General features: G+C 39.0%; 1 protein-coding gene across 1 annotated transcript in view; it reads right to left on the bottom strand.

Annotated features, from left to right (window-relative positions):
• ppm1h (protein phosphatase, Mg2+/Mn2+ dependent, 1H) overlaps nucleotides 1–17,080 on the bottom strand; it is a 157,410-nt gene that overhangs the window by 18,905 nt on the left and 121,425 nt on the right. The window contains exons 4-6 of the mRNA XM_072551910.1: nucleotides 12,653–12,765; nucleotides 9,955–10,039; nucleotides 829–947 (exon numbers count right to left, since the gene is read on the bottom strand). Of these exons, the coding sequence (XP_072408011.1) occupies nucleotides 829–947; nucleotides 9,955–10,039; nucleotides 12,653–12,765 (317 nt within the window). The remainder of the gene's footprint in view (nucleotides 1–828; nucleotides 948–9,954; nucleotides 10,040–12,652; nucleotides 12,766–17,080) is intronic.

Raw genomic sequence — 17,080 nt, 5'->3', positions numbered from 1 at the left:
ATGAGTGAGTGGACGTTTTAAATGGAAAGATAGATTTAAATCTGCTGGCAGCGTAGATGGTTGTACACGGGGTCATATCATAATTTGCATTAAAACACCTCATCAATGTCGTCAGCTCTTGTAGCTTTTTACGTAAAGACAGTCTGATAGTATTCTTAAAGGATAAATAGAATCATGGCTAAGGAATAAGGATATTTAATCATTGGGTGCAAGTAATGGCTATCACTGTCTCATAACATTTACAGCAGAAAAGGGGGGGAAGGAGTAATTTTACAAATTTGTGTTGCTAGTACAAAGCATTATCTCCTGAGAGCACATATATCAAGAATTCAAGAATTCCCACAATTGTGTTCCCTTTGAAATGAATAGACTGCAAATTGTAGAAGATGGATATTTAATACTACAGTATATACATATTTAAATTATAAAAAGCTCTATGACAGCACCACTGGAAGATAAATATTTATCCTGTGGTGTTGCTCACAGTGGAGGTGGGCAGGGTGGGGTGGGGGGGGCCAGATGGTAACTATATAAAACAACCATATATGAACTCTGGTTACCTTTGGCTGTTCTGTTCAATGGCTTCCTCTCACTTGATGTTTTACTATAATGTGAATTCTTAATTTGATTTATGCATTATAACTGCTCTCATACATAAACTGATTTGCTGTCTGCTATGTTTCTGACCCAGAGACATTTATCAAAAAATAATCCTACATTTGAATGCTTTTGAATTATATTAAATACATAACAATTATATAATCAAAAGGTTCAAGATAGCAAGGCTTCACAAAAGGCATTTAAATCTCTTTATGGTCAAATTCTTACCAGCCAGTCATGTTAAAATCGCGAAAGAGCATTTTCTTCCCAAGTTCTTTGCGTTGTACTCTTCTAGAAAATTCTAAGTGAGTGAATTCATTTCCTAACAAATGTGGCTGCAAACAGGCCTGTGGGAAAAACCATAAGTAACATGGGAGAGGAAACATGCATTTACATTGTAATTTTCACCACTAGACTGTGCCTACTCTGATCTTGAAATATTTGCAGCTCCTATGGTTCAGGGCAAAAAGCTCCAGCATGTCACAAGTCAAGGATAAAGCGGGTCATTATAACCAAATTTGCTAGGCAGAAAGCCCAGGAGCAAGAGGAGTACTGGTTATACAGGCTTCCCAATAATCCTCTCTGTTGCAAACGGTGACAGGATCAGACAGAGTTGTCTTGGATTTATGAAAGAGAAATCATGCTTGATAAATCTAATGAAATTTTTTAAAGATCTAACTGCTAGAATTGATAAGGGGGAGCCAGTGGATGTGGATTTTCATAAGACTTGGACTTTCATAAGGCTTTCGATAAGGTTCCATGTAAGAGATTAGCTTGTAAAATTATGTGGGATTTGGGGCAGTGTTTTGACATGGATAGAGAACTGGTTGGCAGAAAGGAAACAAATAATAGGAATAAATGGGTCATTTTCTGAGTGGCAGCCAGTGACTATTGCAGAGACCAATGCTTAGACCTCAGGTATTTACAATGTGTATTCAGGATTTAGATGAATGAAATAAATGTAATATCTCCTGGTTTGCAGATGACACAAAGCTGGATGGTAGGGTGAGTTGTGAAGAGGAAGCAGAGATCCTTCATTGCAATTTGGACAAATTGAGTAGGTGGACAAATGCATGACTTAGAAGTGTAATGTGGATAAATGTGAAGTTGTCCACTTTGGTTCCAAAAAAAGGCAGGTTAATATCAGAATAGAAATAGGTTGGGAAAAATGAGGTACAATGAGACCTGGCTGTCCTTGTATACGTTGCTGAAAGCAAGCATGTAGCCACAGCAGGTGGTGAAGAAGGCAAACAGATTGTTGGCCTTCATAGTGAGAAGGAGCAGGGGTATTTTGCTGCATTTGTACAGGACCTTGCTGCGACTGTACCTGGGATATTAGGGAGTGAGTGCATCAAAGGTTTACCAGACTGATTCCTGGGTTGGCAGACTGATATGTGAAGACAGACTTGATTGGTTCAGACTATATTCACTGGAGTTTATAAGGGAGTGTCCTCATAGAAACCTTTAAAATTCTAACAGGATCAGACTGCATGAACTCAGGAATGATGTTCCTGATGACCATGGAGTCCAGAACCAGGTGTCTCAGTCCAAGGTTATAGGGTAGGAATGAGCTGAGATGGAATTTCTTTACCCAGAGGATAGTGAGCCTGTACTTGAGGCCAAAACATTGAATGTTTTCATGAAGGACATGGTTCTTAGAGCTGAAGAAATCATAGGGGAGGCAATATCACCAGACTATTAATCCAAAGACGCAGGTAATGCTCTGGGGATCTGGATTCGAATCCCACCACAGCAGAGGATACAATTTGAATTTAATTTTAAAAATCTAGTATTAAGAGTCTAATGATGATCATGAATCCATTGTTGATTGTCGGAAAAACCCATCTGGTTCACTAATATCTTTTAGGGAAGGATACTGCCATCCTTACCTGTTCCATGTGACTTCAGATCTACAACATTGTGGTTGACTCTTAATTGCCCTATGGGCAGTTAGGGGGTGGGCAATAAATGTTGTACTCAACTGGAGAATGAATTAAAAAAACAGGGATTTTGGGAGAAAGTAGGAAAAAGGTATGGTGTTGAATGATCAGCTATGATCATATTGAATGGTGTAGTAGGCCCAAAAGGCTGAATGGCCTACCCCTGCCCCTATTTTCTATGTTTTGACTTGAATAGTGCGCAAAATCAGAAAGGCTGACACCCAATCCTGCCAATTTACCAATAGGAAATTTGGTTGAAACTAAAAGCATTTATGAAGAATGGGATGATTCCCATTGAGCATATATATTCCATTGCATAGCAAATACACACAGTAGAGATTAAATAGTCATTTGATTAATGCTACAGAAAGAGGTCAAAATCTGCATGTGTCCAATCACTGTTTTACCCAGCCTGAAGAACATAGTTAGTCATAAAATGAAAGAAAATTAAATATTAAAATTAGCACATACACAGGAGATGGATATTCACTCAACCAATAACTCTCAAAAAAACCTATCAAGATAGGTGTATACACTTATCACCTTTCTCCAAGAGATGAGTTAAGGGGTTTAATAAACTGTTTCAAATGTTATTGTTCATCCTGATTCACTATACATGCACATGTAAAAGAACAGTGTGAATGATAATCAAAAATCAATTTCAATCTCAAAAAGGCATTTTGCTAATAAATCAGGACAACCGTGCCTTATAAAATGCACAGAGCTTCTGAATTTACCCTAGATATTTTGATATATCAAGGGTTTTCTCAACAAAAGTATACATATATTATATGTATAGACTTTAACTGTATTCCTCTTTATTATTCAAATCCTAAAAATCTAACCCATCCAAAATATATTATGATATTTAACAGTGAGTTAGGGTCATGATATGCAATATAATTGGTACTAGGTGGTGTCCAGGAGTCAATAACGTAATCTAAAGGTTAATCCAAAGATGACACAATAGCATAAAAGTCAAGAAGTTATAAAATGCCATCTCAACGCCAATCTAATTACTCTAATATTACGAATAACAATTTAAACTTTTCCAGCTTCTTTAAATGATTGATTCTTGAAATACAGAGGCAGGCATCAAAATAGCAATTATTGTCTGCATTGAATTGTTTGAAGGTCCTGATTTGATTTCTCCCTGAATTACAGTCTTCATGGTGATGATGCTTCCAAACTGACGTTACATAGGTAATTCCAGAATACGGGGCCGCTAACAACAAAGTAACAATAAATTTATTGTACCTTAGGTGATTCATGGATTCCAGAATTAAAAGTGGAGACTATAGCTCTTCATTTTCTGGTCAGTCTCTGCTTCTGGAATGGGCCAGAGGATTGGTAGACAGGGATGGTAATGACAGAATTGATGGATATGGCTTTCTGAATATGACTCATGCTGTTGCATAGCGAGCTTGAAGCAGTTCTCCCAACAATAACACCAGATGCTAGTCAGTACCTAGTGAACTTCAGTTGTTGAGGTCTTTATCTAACACATTACCTAAGTCTTTGTCTAGATCCAATTACTATTCATTTTTTAAAAAAAACTTTGTTGCAATTATTTTCTAATAGTGGCACTATCGAACTGCGTATCATTTGGCATTGGCCCATATATTATAGATTTATCCATTCAGTTTAACAATTTGCCATGGTGGCCCCCTTTTGAAGAACAAGTAGGATTATGACATCAATAACAACTTGCATTTGTATAATTCCTTCACCATAATAAAACATTCTACAACTTCATGAAATAAAACTTAATACCTGGCTCGCAAAAGGAGGCATTAGAACAATTTGCCAAAGACGTGGTGAAACCAAAATGAGCTTTCAGGATACCTTAAAGTGAGGAAGAAGTGATAAGAGAAGTGGAGAGGTTTAGGGAAGAAATACCCAAAGTTCGGGCCTTAGCAGCTGAAAGCAAGGCCATTAATAGAATAGTGAAGAAAATCAGAAATGTAACAGAGATATCATAAAGATGTACTGTTCGACAGAATTAAAAGTGGGGACATGTGAGCCCATGAAAGGGTTTGTAAACAAGTATGAGATTGTTAAAATTGCCTAGTTGCTATTTTAAAACTATAATTACCACACTACGGTAGCCTACATAAAGTGCATAAAAATCAAAGCATTGCAAAAACGTTTCTCATCTTACAGTGAAGGAGGAAATCCAACATTGAATTGAGATTTTGTCAGACAGCTATTTTCTGTCATTTTGAGCAGTTAGAACAATCAGTTTAGTGAAAGTGCTGCCACCTAGCTTTAGCCTTTTCTTCATTAAAATTAGAACAAATTAGTTAAAAATATCAATGAGGATGAAATTGTGCATTGCAATAATATTGCATGGGCCTGCTAGCTTGCTCACATGACATTTCTTTCTCTGACTGTGAAAATTGTTAAATGAATGGATTGTCATTTTGGTTAAATTAAGAGCAAAATGAACTCAAAATGTATTCTTCATCCTGACATAGAAGAATAAATACAGCTCTTATGAACAGCAGCTGAGTAAATTGACCCTCATTGGAATTTGGAAGAATGACAGGCAACCTTATTGAAACATAGAAGATTCTTAGGGAACTTGACAGTGTAGATGCAGAAACGTCACTTTCGTTTGTGGGAGAGTCTAGGATTAAAGGGCATAATCTCAGAATAAGGGGTCACCCGTTTAAGACACAGATGAGGAGGGAATTTGTCTCTCAGAGAATTGTGAATTTGTGGAATTCTTTATCATAGAGGCTGGGTCATTACATATGTTCAAGGCGGTGATAAACACGTTTTTAATCCGTAAGGAAATAAAGGGTTATGGAGAAAACACAAGAAGGTGGAGTTGTGGGTTATTTGATTAGCCATGGTGTCATTGAACCCAGCAAATTGGATGGGCTGAATGGCCTATTTCTACTCTTCCATCTTATAGTCACTTGTATCCTTCCAAATGTGGAGTTGTGCTTGAATGAAGCACAAACATCGTTCGAGTGTCAAGAGGTATACCTTCATCATTGACTTTGTGTTTAGGTTATTGCTGTGAATGTTGAGTTGGCTGTATAATGCAATTTTATCTGATCACAACTTTGTTATTTTATGGCATCATTATATTCAGACTTGGAGCACTCAATTGGACAATGTTCAACCAAACCTTATCTCGTCAATGTGAAAGCAAATGAAGTCACTAACTGGAATGCATCTATGTTCAGCAGTTTGTAATATTTATTTCAACATTCTGCTATCATCTTCATTCCCACTTATGTTTATCACCACATGATTTCTTCAGGTAAGACCGTGATCTCCTCCTCTTCAATAAATGATGTTCTCCAATCAGAAAATGGATGTCCTTACTATGGCACAAAGTTCCATCTCAAACTGGCCTGAGACACAAATACAACATAGAACATAGAACGTTACAGCGCAGTAGAGGTCCTTTGGCCCTCGATGTTGCGCCAAACTGTGAAATTAATCTGACTTACACCATTCCATTATTATCCATATGTATGTCCAACGCCCATTCATTAATTTTTTCGAGTCTACCATTGTTGTAGGCAGGCTGTTTCATGCCCCTACTACTCTGAGTAAAGAAACTACTCCGATGTCTGCCCTAAATCTATTACCCCTCAATTTAAAGCTATGTTCCCTCATGTTAGCCTTCACCATCCAAGGAAAAAGGCTCACAGTCCACCCTATCTAATCCTCTGATTATTTTATACATCTCAATTAAGTCACCTCTCAACCTTCTTCTCTCCAACAAAAACAGCCTCAGTTCCCTTAGCCTTTCCTCATAAGCTTAAAATTGTGTTGCTGGAAAAGCGCTGCAGATCAGGTAGCAAAGGAACAGGTTGGGTTGGTGGGGAGTGTGGATCTGACGAGGGAGTCGCGGAGGGAGTGGTCAGATCCATACCCCCCACCAACCCAACCTCCACTCCCGGCACCTTCCCCTGCAACCGCAAGAAATGCAAAACTTGCGCCCACACCTCCCCCCTCACTTCCCTCCAAGGCCCCAAGGGATCCTTCCATATCCATCAGAAATTCACCTGCACCTCCACACACATCATTTGCTGCATCCGCTGCACCCGATGTGGCCTCCTACACATTGGGGAGACAGGCCGCCTACTTGCGGAACGTTTCAGAGAACACCTCTGGGACACCCGCATCAACCAACCCAACCGCCCCGTGGTTGAACACTTTAACACCCCCTCCCACTCCGCCAAGGACATGTAGGTCCTTGGCCTCCTCCATCGCCAGACCATGGCAACACGACGCCTGGAGGAAGAGCGTCTCATCTTCCGCCTAGGAACCCTCCAACCACAAGAGATGAATGCAGATTTCTCCAGCTTTCTCATTTCCCCTCCCCCCACCTTTTCTCGGTCCCAACCCTCAGACTCGCACCGCCTTCTTGACCTGCAATCTTCTTCCCGACCTCTCCGCCCCCACCCCTCACCTTAACCTCCTTCCACCTATTGTATTCCCAGCACTCCTCCACCAAGTCCCTCCTCCCTATCTTTTATCTTAGCCTGCTTGGCACACCCTCCTCATTCCTGAAGAAGGGCTTATGCCCGAAACGTCGATTCTCCTGTTCCTTTGATGCTGCCTGACCTGAGGCGCTTTTCCAGCAGCACATTTTTAAGCTCTGATCTCCAGCGTCTGCAGTCCTCACTTTCTCCTTTCCTCATAAGGCCTTCCTTCCATACCAGGCAACATCCTACTAAATCTCCTCTGAACCCTTTCGAAAACTTCCACTTCCTTCCTATAATGCAATGACCAGAACTATACGCATTACTCCAGCTGCGGCCTTAACAGTGTCTTGTACAGCTGAAGCATGACCTTGTGGCTCTGAAACTCAATCCCCCTACCAATAAACGCCAACACACCATATGCCTTCTTAACAACCCTATCAACCTTGGTGACAACTTTCAGGGATTTATGCACCTGGACACTGAGGTCCCTCTGTTCATCTACACTGCCAAAAATTTTACCATTAGCCCAGTACTCTGCATTCGTGTTATTTCTTCCAAACTGAACTACCTCACACTTTTCTGCATTAAATCTTCAATCTGTCATTGCTGGTAGTGTTAATTCAGGCTGTACCTCTCTAATTCAGCACACTATGGTTTGGCAACCTCTGTGGCGTGACTCCTGCAATACCACCAGTTTTCCAAAGAACCCACACTGCTCCCAGTTATCTGAAGATTCTGCATTTAGTTGATGTAAAAGTAGTTTAAAGTGGAGCAAATAGAGTTCCTGCCATGATTCAGCAAGGCCCGACACAATTGCTGGATTAGGATGCTACAACATATACACTACAATAAATTGTCAATGCTTTTTGACATATCTCTCAAACCCAAAATGCATCACCCAGAAGAACAAAAGCAACACACAGCAGGTACAAAGGGACACCAGTACCTCCAAATTCCCTAACTCCCTGACTTGAAATATATCATTGCTGCTCCTTCATGGTCATGGGGTCAAAGTCATGAAATATGCTGATACTTTGGGTGTATCTCTACTAGGCAGACTACACTGATTTGAGAAAGTGGTCCTATGTCATCTTTCCAAAGACTATGAGGATGAGCAATAAATATTGCCAGGAAAGTCCACATTCTATGAATGAATATTTTTCAGTGGAATACTTCAATGCTCCATTCAAAGTATTATGGTCTCAGCAGAACAGCAACATTCTTTCTGTGCTCTTGGTCCACTTTCATCATTTTTTTCTCTCTTTACCCAGCTGAAACATTTTTCATGAACTGACTATTAAACACTATTTCAGTGACGGGAACGCAGTTCAAATGAACTACTACAAATTCCCTTTTGATATCAGAGCATTTCAAAACAACACCAACTTCAGCGGTCAACATTGAAGCAGCAGTGAAGCCTGATGAGCCCAGATGGCAGTCAGTGGTGAAGTAGTGGTCGGCAGCAAAGCCTGGTGAGCCCTGGTGGGACTTAGCCCAGCTCAGGTGAAAGCACCCCCCTGCATGGGTGGAGAGTGACCCCTCGTGGGGAAAGCTCAGCGTGGAGTGTCTGCAGGCTGTTGGCTTAAGAATGGATTGTAATGTTTAACTTTTAATTTATTTCTTTATTTTTTCTATTTTTGTACACAGGATTTTATACCTTGGTATTTTTGTACCCAAGATGGTGCCAGAAATGGTGACATTGTGCATTTTTCACTGTACTCCTGTACTTGAGTACACATGACAATAAAACCTAAATTGAAATCAACACCACCGTTCCCATTCAAATCAGCAAGCATTGTTGGGTGATAGTCATATTCATAAAAAGCAAAGAAGTCATTTGTAACAAGTGTCCCTTCCCACTCTAAAATTAACAAGATGCTAAGTATGATTAATAGTAGAGCATTAGTGAGGTCTAGTGATTTTACTTGTACACCAAAAACTACTGACAATAAAAAGTAGTATTTTATCTTTGTACAGTTACATTGGTATAGCATCTTTAATGATCACAAGCATCCCAAAACACTTAACATCCAATTTAGTACTTTTGAAGGGTAGTCAGTGTTGAAATTTAACAATTCCAACAGCCACTTTGTGCAGAGCAAGCTCCCATGACCAGCAACGTGATCTTTAATGGGGTAACCTATTTTTGTGATTTTTGAGGGATAAATATTGGTCAGCACACCAGGGAGAACACCAGTGCATTTTTTAAAAATAATGAAGTGAGATCTCTAATGTCCAGCAAGGAATACAGTCAGGACCTTAGCTCGACAACTTATCCAAAAATGACTCAGAAGCAAGAGTATTACTAGTTGAGCCAATGTTGACACCAATACGCGCTCTTATGATTTGTGCAGCAGTGGCTTCCCTACCCAAAGGTCAACATGTTGGCTTGCTGATCAGCATGTGCGCAATCCCATAGCAGTTGCACAGCTTAAAGGGAACATCAGTTGATCTTACATTGTTCTATTGTCATAGTACGGTATCTTATATCCAAAGTGCAGCAGATTTTCATATTATTCTCTTATACATAGTTACCTAGGCTTTTACAGTGAGCAATTTGCAAAACAGAAAAATTTCATAAGAGTTAACAAAATCAATTAATTAATCTGTCTTTGGTTGTGTTAGATGACAGCAAGCTCAGTCAGGATGCTGAAGAATTCTCCTCTTCTTTAAATAGCACTGAATCAGGGCCTTGGTTTAATATGTCATCCAAAACTTCCAGCAAACCAATTTTTTTCCCCACTGCAATCTAAGTAGTAGCCTGACTGCTTTTTATTACAAAGAAAAACGTGAAACTTGAACAAAAAGTAACAGAATGCATGGCAGATCAAATCAAGAGGCTATTAATTTCAAAGTCACTCAGTATCACAGCTTCAAGACCAGATTAATTAGAATTCCCTCAAACTTGCATTGCCTATTGCTGACAATGTTTTAGTAAGTACATTATCTCAAGTCTCACTTACCAAGTATTGGAGCCTCTGACGTTCAGTTTCTGGTGTGAACTCTGAAGACATTGGAATAACTTCACCATTTCGAACAATAATAGCCCTAAAACAGAAAGAGGTAAAACGTTCACACAAAGAATAATAATATAAAAATCAATTCTATTTGGTAGCTTACGCAGTTTTAACCTACTCATGTTTAGATAGTGGGGGTAAACTGGATTACCTGGCGGAAATTCACACAGATACAGGGAGAATGTCTGTGTGGAATTTGCACAATAACTCGGATGGAATTGAAATGGGTCCTTGGCATGTGATGCAGTAATGCTAACCATTGAACCACCATGCCACCCTGTGCCTAGACATGGTAAATATGGAAAAGTTGGATAGAGAATAGCATACCTGGAAGGGAGTGTGCCCAATTTTCTCACCTACTAAAGGAGAGAAACAGAAAATTGTGTGGTTCCACTTAGGGGCCAAAGTTTCTCCTTGGTCATTTTGTGGGTCTTTGTTGCATGCAACTAATTCAGTAGCTCCAGGGGACACAAATTGTAAAACTTACCCCATTATCAATTAAAACTGTGTGTGATTAATGTGCCAATATTTTTGCCAATACGGAAGGAACTAAACCTGCAAGAGACTTGACAGGCACCATTCTTTTTTTTAAGAAAGAGACATCATTTAAATTTCAGAATGCAGGTTTTGATAAACATTCAATATCTGGCTTCAGCTAGCATCAGTATTTCAGATATGGCAGCTTTACTCTCATTACTTAAAAATCTAATGCCAGAGAAACTTCAAATTTCAGTGTTAATGTTTACTCTCACCTATGCACAATTTCACCAAAAATTAATATTCTGTTGCAAATCTTCAGTAAAACATGTCATGTGTTCTGCAATAACCCCACAGAATGACATAATAAAGAGGTTAAATAATCTCAGCTGAATACCATTTGGCTCTGCACCAAAACTCTGGGACTTTTCTGAAAATGTCTCTGGACAAATCACAACTAGTAAATTTTGAATTTTACACACACATATGTAGAAATATAGGTACAGTATCAAGGAGAATTAACAGGCAATATTCTAATCATTGGGTTCAGATGATATTACAAACCTTCATGATTACTGGTATGCTTAGATTACAATTAGTACTCAGCAATCCAATCCATGCCATCCAGGCAACTGAACTCTGGTTTGTTTCTCATCCATTAAAATCTCCTATTGTAAATTGTTGCGTCTGAATATCTAGAATGAATGGTTCTCAGCAGTTTACAGATAAACTGCAAATCACTAAATTGTCTACTTAACACTTGCACATTTTAATGGTATCACATTCAAACTCCAGATTTCTATTTCTGAATTACTTCAGAAATTCCAACAGGATAGGAGAGTTTAAAATAGACTCTAATCATTACAAGACTTTACAGTCACTTTGTCAGACCTCCAAGTGGACCGTAAATGAAGCAATTAAATATGGCCACACTATTAGTATGACTAGTCAGTATTTGAATGATTTAACATCCACACTGCATTCCATGGGTTCGCATGGCAAGACCTCCCTTGACAGTCACTGAATTGGTTTTTTATAATCTGCTGTCTCTGGAATGCAACCTGCTCAAAAACTCTCCAGTATGAACTATTCCTTAAGCAAATAATTTATGAATGCATAATATTAATTTAGCATTAAATATGGAGGGAAGAGGAGTGGAGGGAAGCACAATATAGTATACATTTAGGTACTCGCAGTGCACGCAAATATAAAGACCTCATTATGGAGCGCAAAGGAGCTTCTTACAACCCCCTCCTAAACAGTTACAATTCATTACTGAAACATATATTGAAGTCAAGAAGTTGACATTTCAATAGAATTCATCTAGGCAACAAATTAATGAGATTTATTGAGCTTCTGCACTCAGTGGGGATAATGTTGACTTTGTGGGAAAGCATCAACTGGATACTAGCAAGTCAAAAGCCCTGTTTTACCTCATCTCTCCCCTTGACTTAAATGGAAACAAAAACAAAAATTTCAGGAAAGACATGAAGTGGGCTGCCAAATTGCTGTCATTCACTTAACACTATTGGACAATTTCTCAATTATACTCAGGATCTGCACACTTATATAAATCCAGTCTGATAAATAAAAGCTGAAGGAAATAAAAAAGAAGTGATATACACTTCAGAATAATTCATAATTATAATCCTCAATTACACAGTTTGCAACAGCAATGTATCAACTAATTTGAATGTGGATAATTAAAACATCACTAAATGTTCTGTGTAAAATATCATCTAGGTGTTTACTTGAAAATTTTGAGTTCAGCCAAAAAATAATCTCAACCTTTTATTGGTTTCACTAGTATCATTGTTTTCCTTTTCTTTGCATGTTGCAAGCAGAAAACAATGTTACAGAATGCCAGTCCAATTTTAAGGGGGTAATTTTAACCTTTCCCATCAGATGGAAAGACCATGGTTGAACACCTTTCTTTTATATAATCTGGCCAATATATTCCTCATTTTTGCCAGCACAGCATGAAGTCCTGCCAGCTTCCTGACAAGTGGTCAGGTTAAAACTACAGCCATAACATGAGCTTAGACAAGAAAGCACTTCTTGATTGTAAAGGGAGCATTTAGTGATTAACATGGACTTCACTATGAGACCACTATATCACAGCTACTCTTAAAGGATGAGGAGATAATGCTTGTAAAGTCAGTCTTACCTGCTATCCCCAGCATTTGCTACATAGAACTTGCCCATCAGAAACATCACAACCAAGGAAGTGCAGCCACCTGAGATATTGTACGTGGTTCTCTCGCGTTCAATTTGCATGTCCTGCAGATGGCAGCATCAAGGAGACAAAGGAGACCACATTGTTATTCAGGAACCACTTGCCTGTGCTTGAACTTATCACAAACTTTGAATGGTAAAGAGATATGGTCATGATTCACAATTTTTCCTTTCAAGATACAGCCTCAAATCTCTGATAAAATTGAAATCATAATGTTGTAAATACATCAAATACAGAAAATAATAACAATGTACATGCCTCCGAGTCTACCAAGGGAAAAGACAGATTAATGTTTTGGAAAATGATGAATGAAAAATTTCAAAATTAAGACCTATAGTTTTCTTTACCAAAGGTAACTCTATGGAACCAAGATAGAAAGATGGAATTAAAACTCAGATGTGTGGTGGTTTAATTCATGGCTTGAGTGGCTTACTCCTCTTCCTATGCAGGTTCCAGTTAATCACCCTCTGCACTCTTTTTAAAATGCAATGCTCCATGCCAAGTAAATTGGATCTATACTTGCAAAAATTTTAAAAGATGGAGAGGTGATATTTCTGAAACAAAGAAAGTTAAGGAGGTGCTTTACAGGGTAGAGACTGAAGCTGGTCCCCCTTTCTGGGAAATCTAGAACATGAATACAGTCTCCAAGTAAAAGGTCAACTACTTTGGTCTAGGATGAGGAGATTTTTCTCCACATAGAGTGAAGTGGGTGTTCAATCACTGAGTATCTTAAAGACTGAGATCAATAACACTTTTGATCTTTTAGAAAAAAATCAGGGATATGGAGAGTGGGCCAGAAGGCAATCCAGGCCATAGTCAATTTGCATAGCACAGCAGACTTGTGGGCCAAATGGTCTACTCCTATTTCTCATGTTTAATTAGATCATGGCTGACCTGTACAATAGCTCAATTTACCTACTTTCAGTCCTCCTTATCCATTGATAAAGGGGCTACGAAAATTTGACATCAAACAGGATGTGCAGTGTTTACCATCTCTCACTGAATGAACTGAAACTCCACAGCCGTAGATTCAGTACTGCCAAATTATGGAACTAATACACAAATGTTAAATTATACAATAGAAAGTTAAGGAAATCGGTTCAAATTACAGACCTGAATCTGCTCTTGGTGTTGAGGGCAAAAGTGTCAAATTGCAGTTTACTAACTGCAATCACACAAAACATGAAAGGTCATTGATTTGATTGCAGCAGTCCTTAGCAGTGCATATAACTTTTAGACAGTTCATTAACTTCATTGCAAATTATTTGTGATCTCCTTCAACGGTTCTGTGTTTCAAAAATTTTTTTCTGTCAAGAACCGCTAGAACTCAATGAACTGCATTAGCAGAATCTCAATGTTCAGGTGACAATGTCATGTACCAATGCCACTTTCTAACACTCAATGCCTTTGAAGAATGGGAACATTTTATCTGATTAATGCCTCTGCCACTTGGCCGTGCAAAAAGAGAAAGACTTTAGTTGACACCATATCACACATCTCTCTGAAACCTCTCAAAAGTACTTCACAGACAAGAAATTGGTTTTCAGAGCAATCATTTTTTTGGAGGGCATGATCATTCTGTGTCTACAACAAACAAAACGTCTTGCAAATGCAATTTCACATGAAATAATACTGTAGGAGGAGACCATTTGTCCATCAGGCCCATTTCAATGCTAGTTCTTCAACATGAACTTTATTAATCTCAGTTCTCCTCCTCTCTTCCACTGCCTCATTTCATATTCTTTTGAAAATAATTATCCAATTTCCTTTGAACTATTAATCTTTTATTAATCTTTCTGCCTCAACAGACAATTGCAGCCCAGTATTCCACTTCCTAAATGTTCTCCCAATTTCCAGTGAATGGTACAAGTTCCTCAAGTTTATTCTGGAGGATGTGACACCAGGCCCCAAATCAACTAATCAAACTATTCTTGCACTTGGCATTCTTCCAGAAGCTTTTATGATCATGAAAAACATCACTCAAGTCCTCCTTGGTCTGCTACTTTGTTTTACCAGAACAATATCCTTTTATGCCAAGCCAATCTGCACAATCATAACTGTCTATTGTGATATGAATTGTAGCTGTACGTTTTGTATGTTGTGCTACATACATGCATACAATTCTCCTTGCATGGTCCAAACAATATTTTGTCCTCATTCAATGTAAATTCATTTTCTATAAAATCCAAGACCAATGTTTGACTTTTTACTTAAAATGTGCTTCTCTATCTACATTCCCACCTTTAAAGATTCACATTTCAGCAGCTGTTCTGGATCTCTGTTCCTTCAGCTAAGAACTTTACTAATTAGAGAAGGCGTTGTTTTTGAAGAACCACCACACTAGATTCGAAATGTTAACACTACTTCTCTTTTCACTGATAGTGATAGGCCTGCTGAATATCTCCAGCATTTTCTGGTTTTAGTTCATTTCATTTCGTTTTTTAAAAAAATCACAACTTACTGTTCGTTCCCAAGCTTCTTTCATGCTACCCTTCTAATCTTCATAATCATTGTGTTTTCCTGTTTTCTTTACATTATTAATATTTAATTATTGTGTACAAATAATGTTGTGACTTTAGTCAATGAAATGTTCCAAAGCAACTTGACAGCAGCACTATCAGACAGAATATAATACTGAGCCACTTATGGAGACAAAATCAAAGATGTGGGTCAAAACGGTGAGCTTAAAAAAGCATTTTACAAAAAGATGAGAGAAAGCTGGATAAATAGATAAGATCAAGTGAGGGAATTCCAGTGCATAGATCTTAAGGCAGCTGAAAAGCTGTCAATAATGGAGTGGGATCAGAAATACCCTCTAACTGGGGTCACTAGATAATTAGCTGAAAATGTGTTGCTGGAAAAGCGCAGCAGGTCAGGCAGCATCCAAGGATCAGGAGAATCGACGTTTCGGGCATGAGCCCTTCTTCAGGAATGTTGCCCTTTTTCAGCTCTGATCTCCAGCATCTGCAGTCCTCACTAGATAATTAGTCTGGCAACAATGTCACTAGGCCATTGCCTCCCCATTTTCTGTGTTGTCACGCCTACTGTGTAAGTGCCCATGTTAACACAGCCTGCGTGCGGTTTTTCAAACCATGTGGATTAGAGGAAGCATTAGTTGCAGAGTTAGAGGAGGTTACAGACAACCGGAAGAATGAGAGTATAGGGGGAATTGAAAATTTTAAAACCTAGTGTCTGTCTTAATCTCCATAGGTCCATTGAATCTCTCCCAGAATAGCTATCAGGATAAAACAGCCTGGTGGATTGGCACCCCATCCAGAAACATCCATTCCCTCTACCATTAACGCTTAGTAGCAGCAGTGTGTACCATCTACAAGACGCACTGCAGAAATTCACTGAGGCCCCTTAGATAGCACCTTCCAAATGTATGAACACTTCCATCTAGAAGGGCAGCAGCAGCACATACATGGGAACACCACCACCAGCAAGTTCCCACTAAGCCACTCAACATCCTGAGTTGGAAATATATCAACCCCCTTCAAGGTTGCTGGATCAAAATCCTACAATTCTCTCCCTAACAGTATTGTTGGTCTACCTACAGCACATGGATTGCAGCTGTTCCAGAAGGCAGCTCACTACTGCCACCTTCTTGAGGCCAACTAGGAATAAATACTGGCCCAGTCAGCACTGCCCACATAAGCTGGAATTCCTGTCAAAGTAGAAAATATTCACCAGTATCTCCTTTTGAGTTACATGAAGTTCTCCATATTATTATAGGGTATAATTTGGATACTATTCCACTCAGACATCAGGAACAACTTCAAAACAGAGAGGAAACTGGGAAAGAGAGAGTAGGGAAACAAAACAAGCTTGAAATAAGAGATATAGAACAGACAGCACATCTTAATCTAATCCAGCAAAATTATTCTTAAAGTTGCATGAAGGTAAAGAGGCAAGCAAGGTATTGAGAGAATTTTCAGTTCCTTTCTGGCTATGATATTGTAGTACTATCAATATGGAGAGATCACTGTTAGTGACGAAACTGTGTTTGTTCTTGTTTAGGATGTGGGCTTCACTGAGAAGGACACGTGGCTTGGGTGGCACGGTGGCTCAGTTATTAGCACTGTTGCTACATAACACCAGGGATCCAGGTTTGATTCCAGCCTCAGGCAACTGTCTGTGTAGAGTTTGCACATTCTCCTTATGTCTATGTGGGCTTCCTCCCACAGTCCAAAAGTGTGCAAGTTACATGGATTGGCCATGCTAAATTGCACATGGTGTCCAGGGATGTGCAAGCTAGGTAGATTAGCCATGGGAAATACAGGGCTACAGGGATAGGATAACGGGTTGGATCTGGATGTGATACTCTTCGAAAGGTCAGTGTGGACTTGGTGGGCCGAA

The sequence above is a fragment of the Chiloscyllium punctatum genome, chromosome 32, assembly GCF_047496795.1.
Source record: "Chiloscyllium punctatum isolate Juve2018m chromosome 32, sChiPun1.3, whole genome shotgun sequence".
Taxonomy (NCBI): domain Eukaryota; kingdom Metazoa; phylum Chordata; class Chondrichthyes; order Orectolobiformes; family Hemiscylliidae; genus Chiloscyllium; species Chiloscyllium punctatum.
This window is presented reverse-complemented; position numbering and strand designations above follow the sequence as displayed.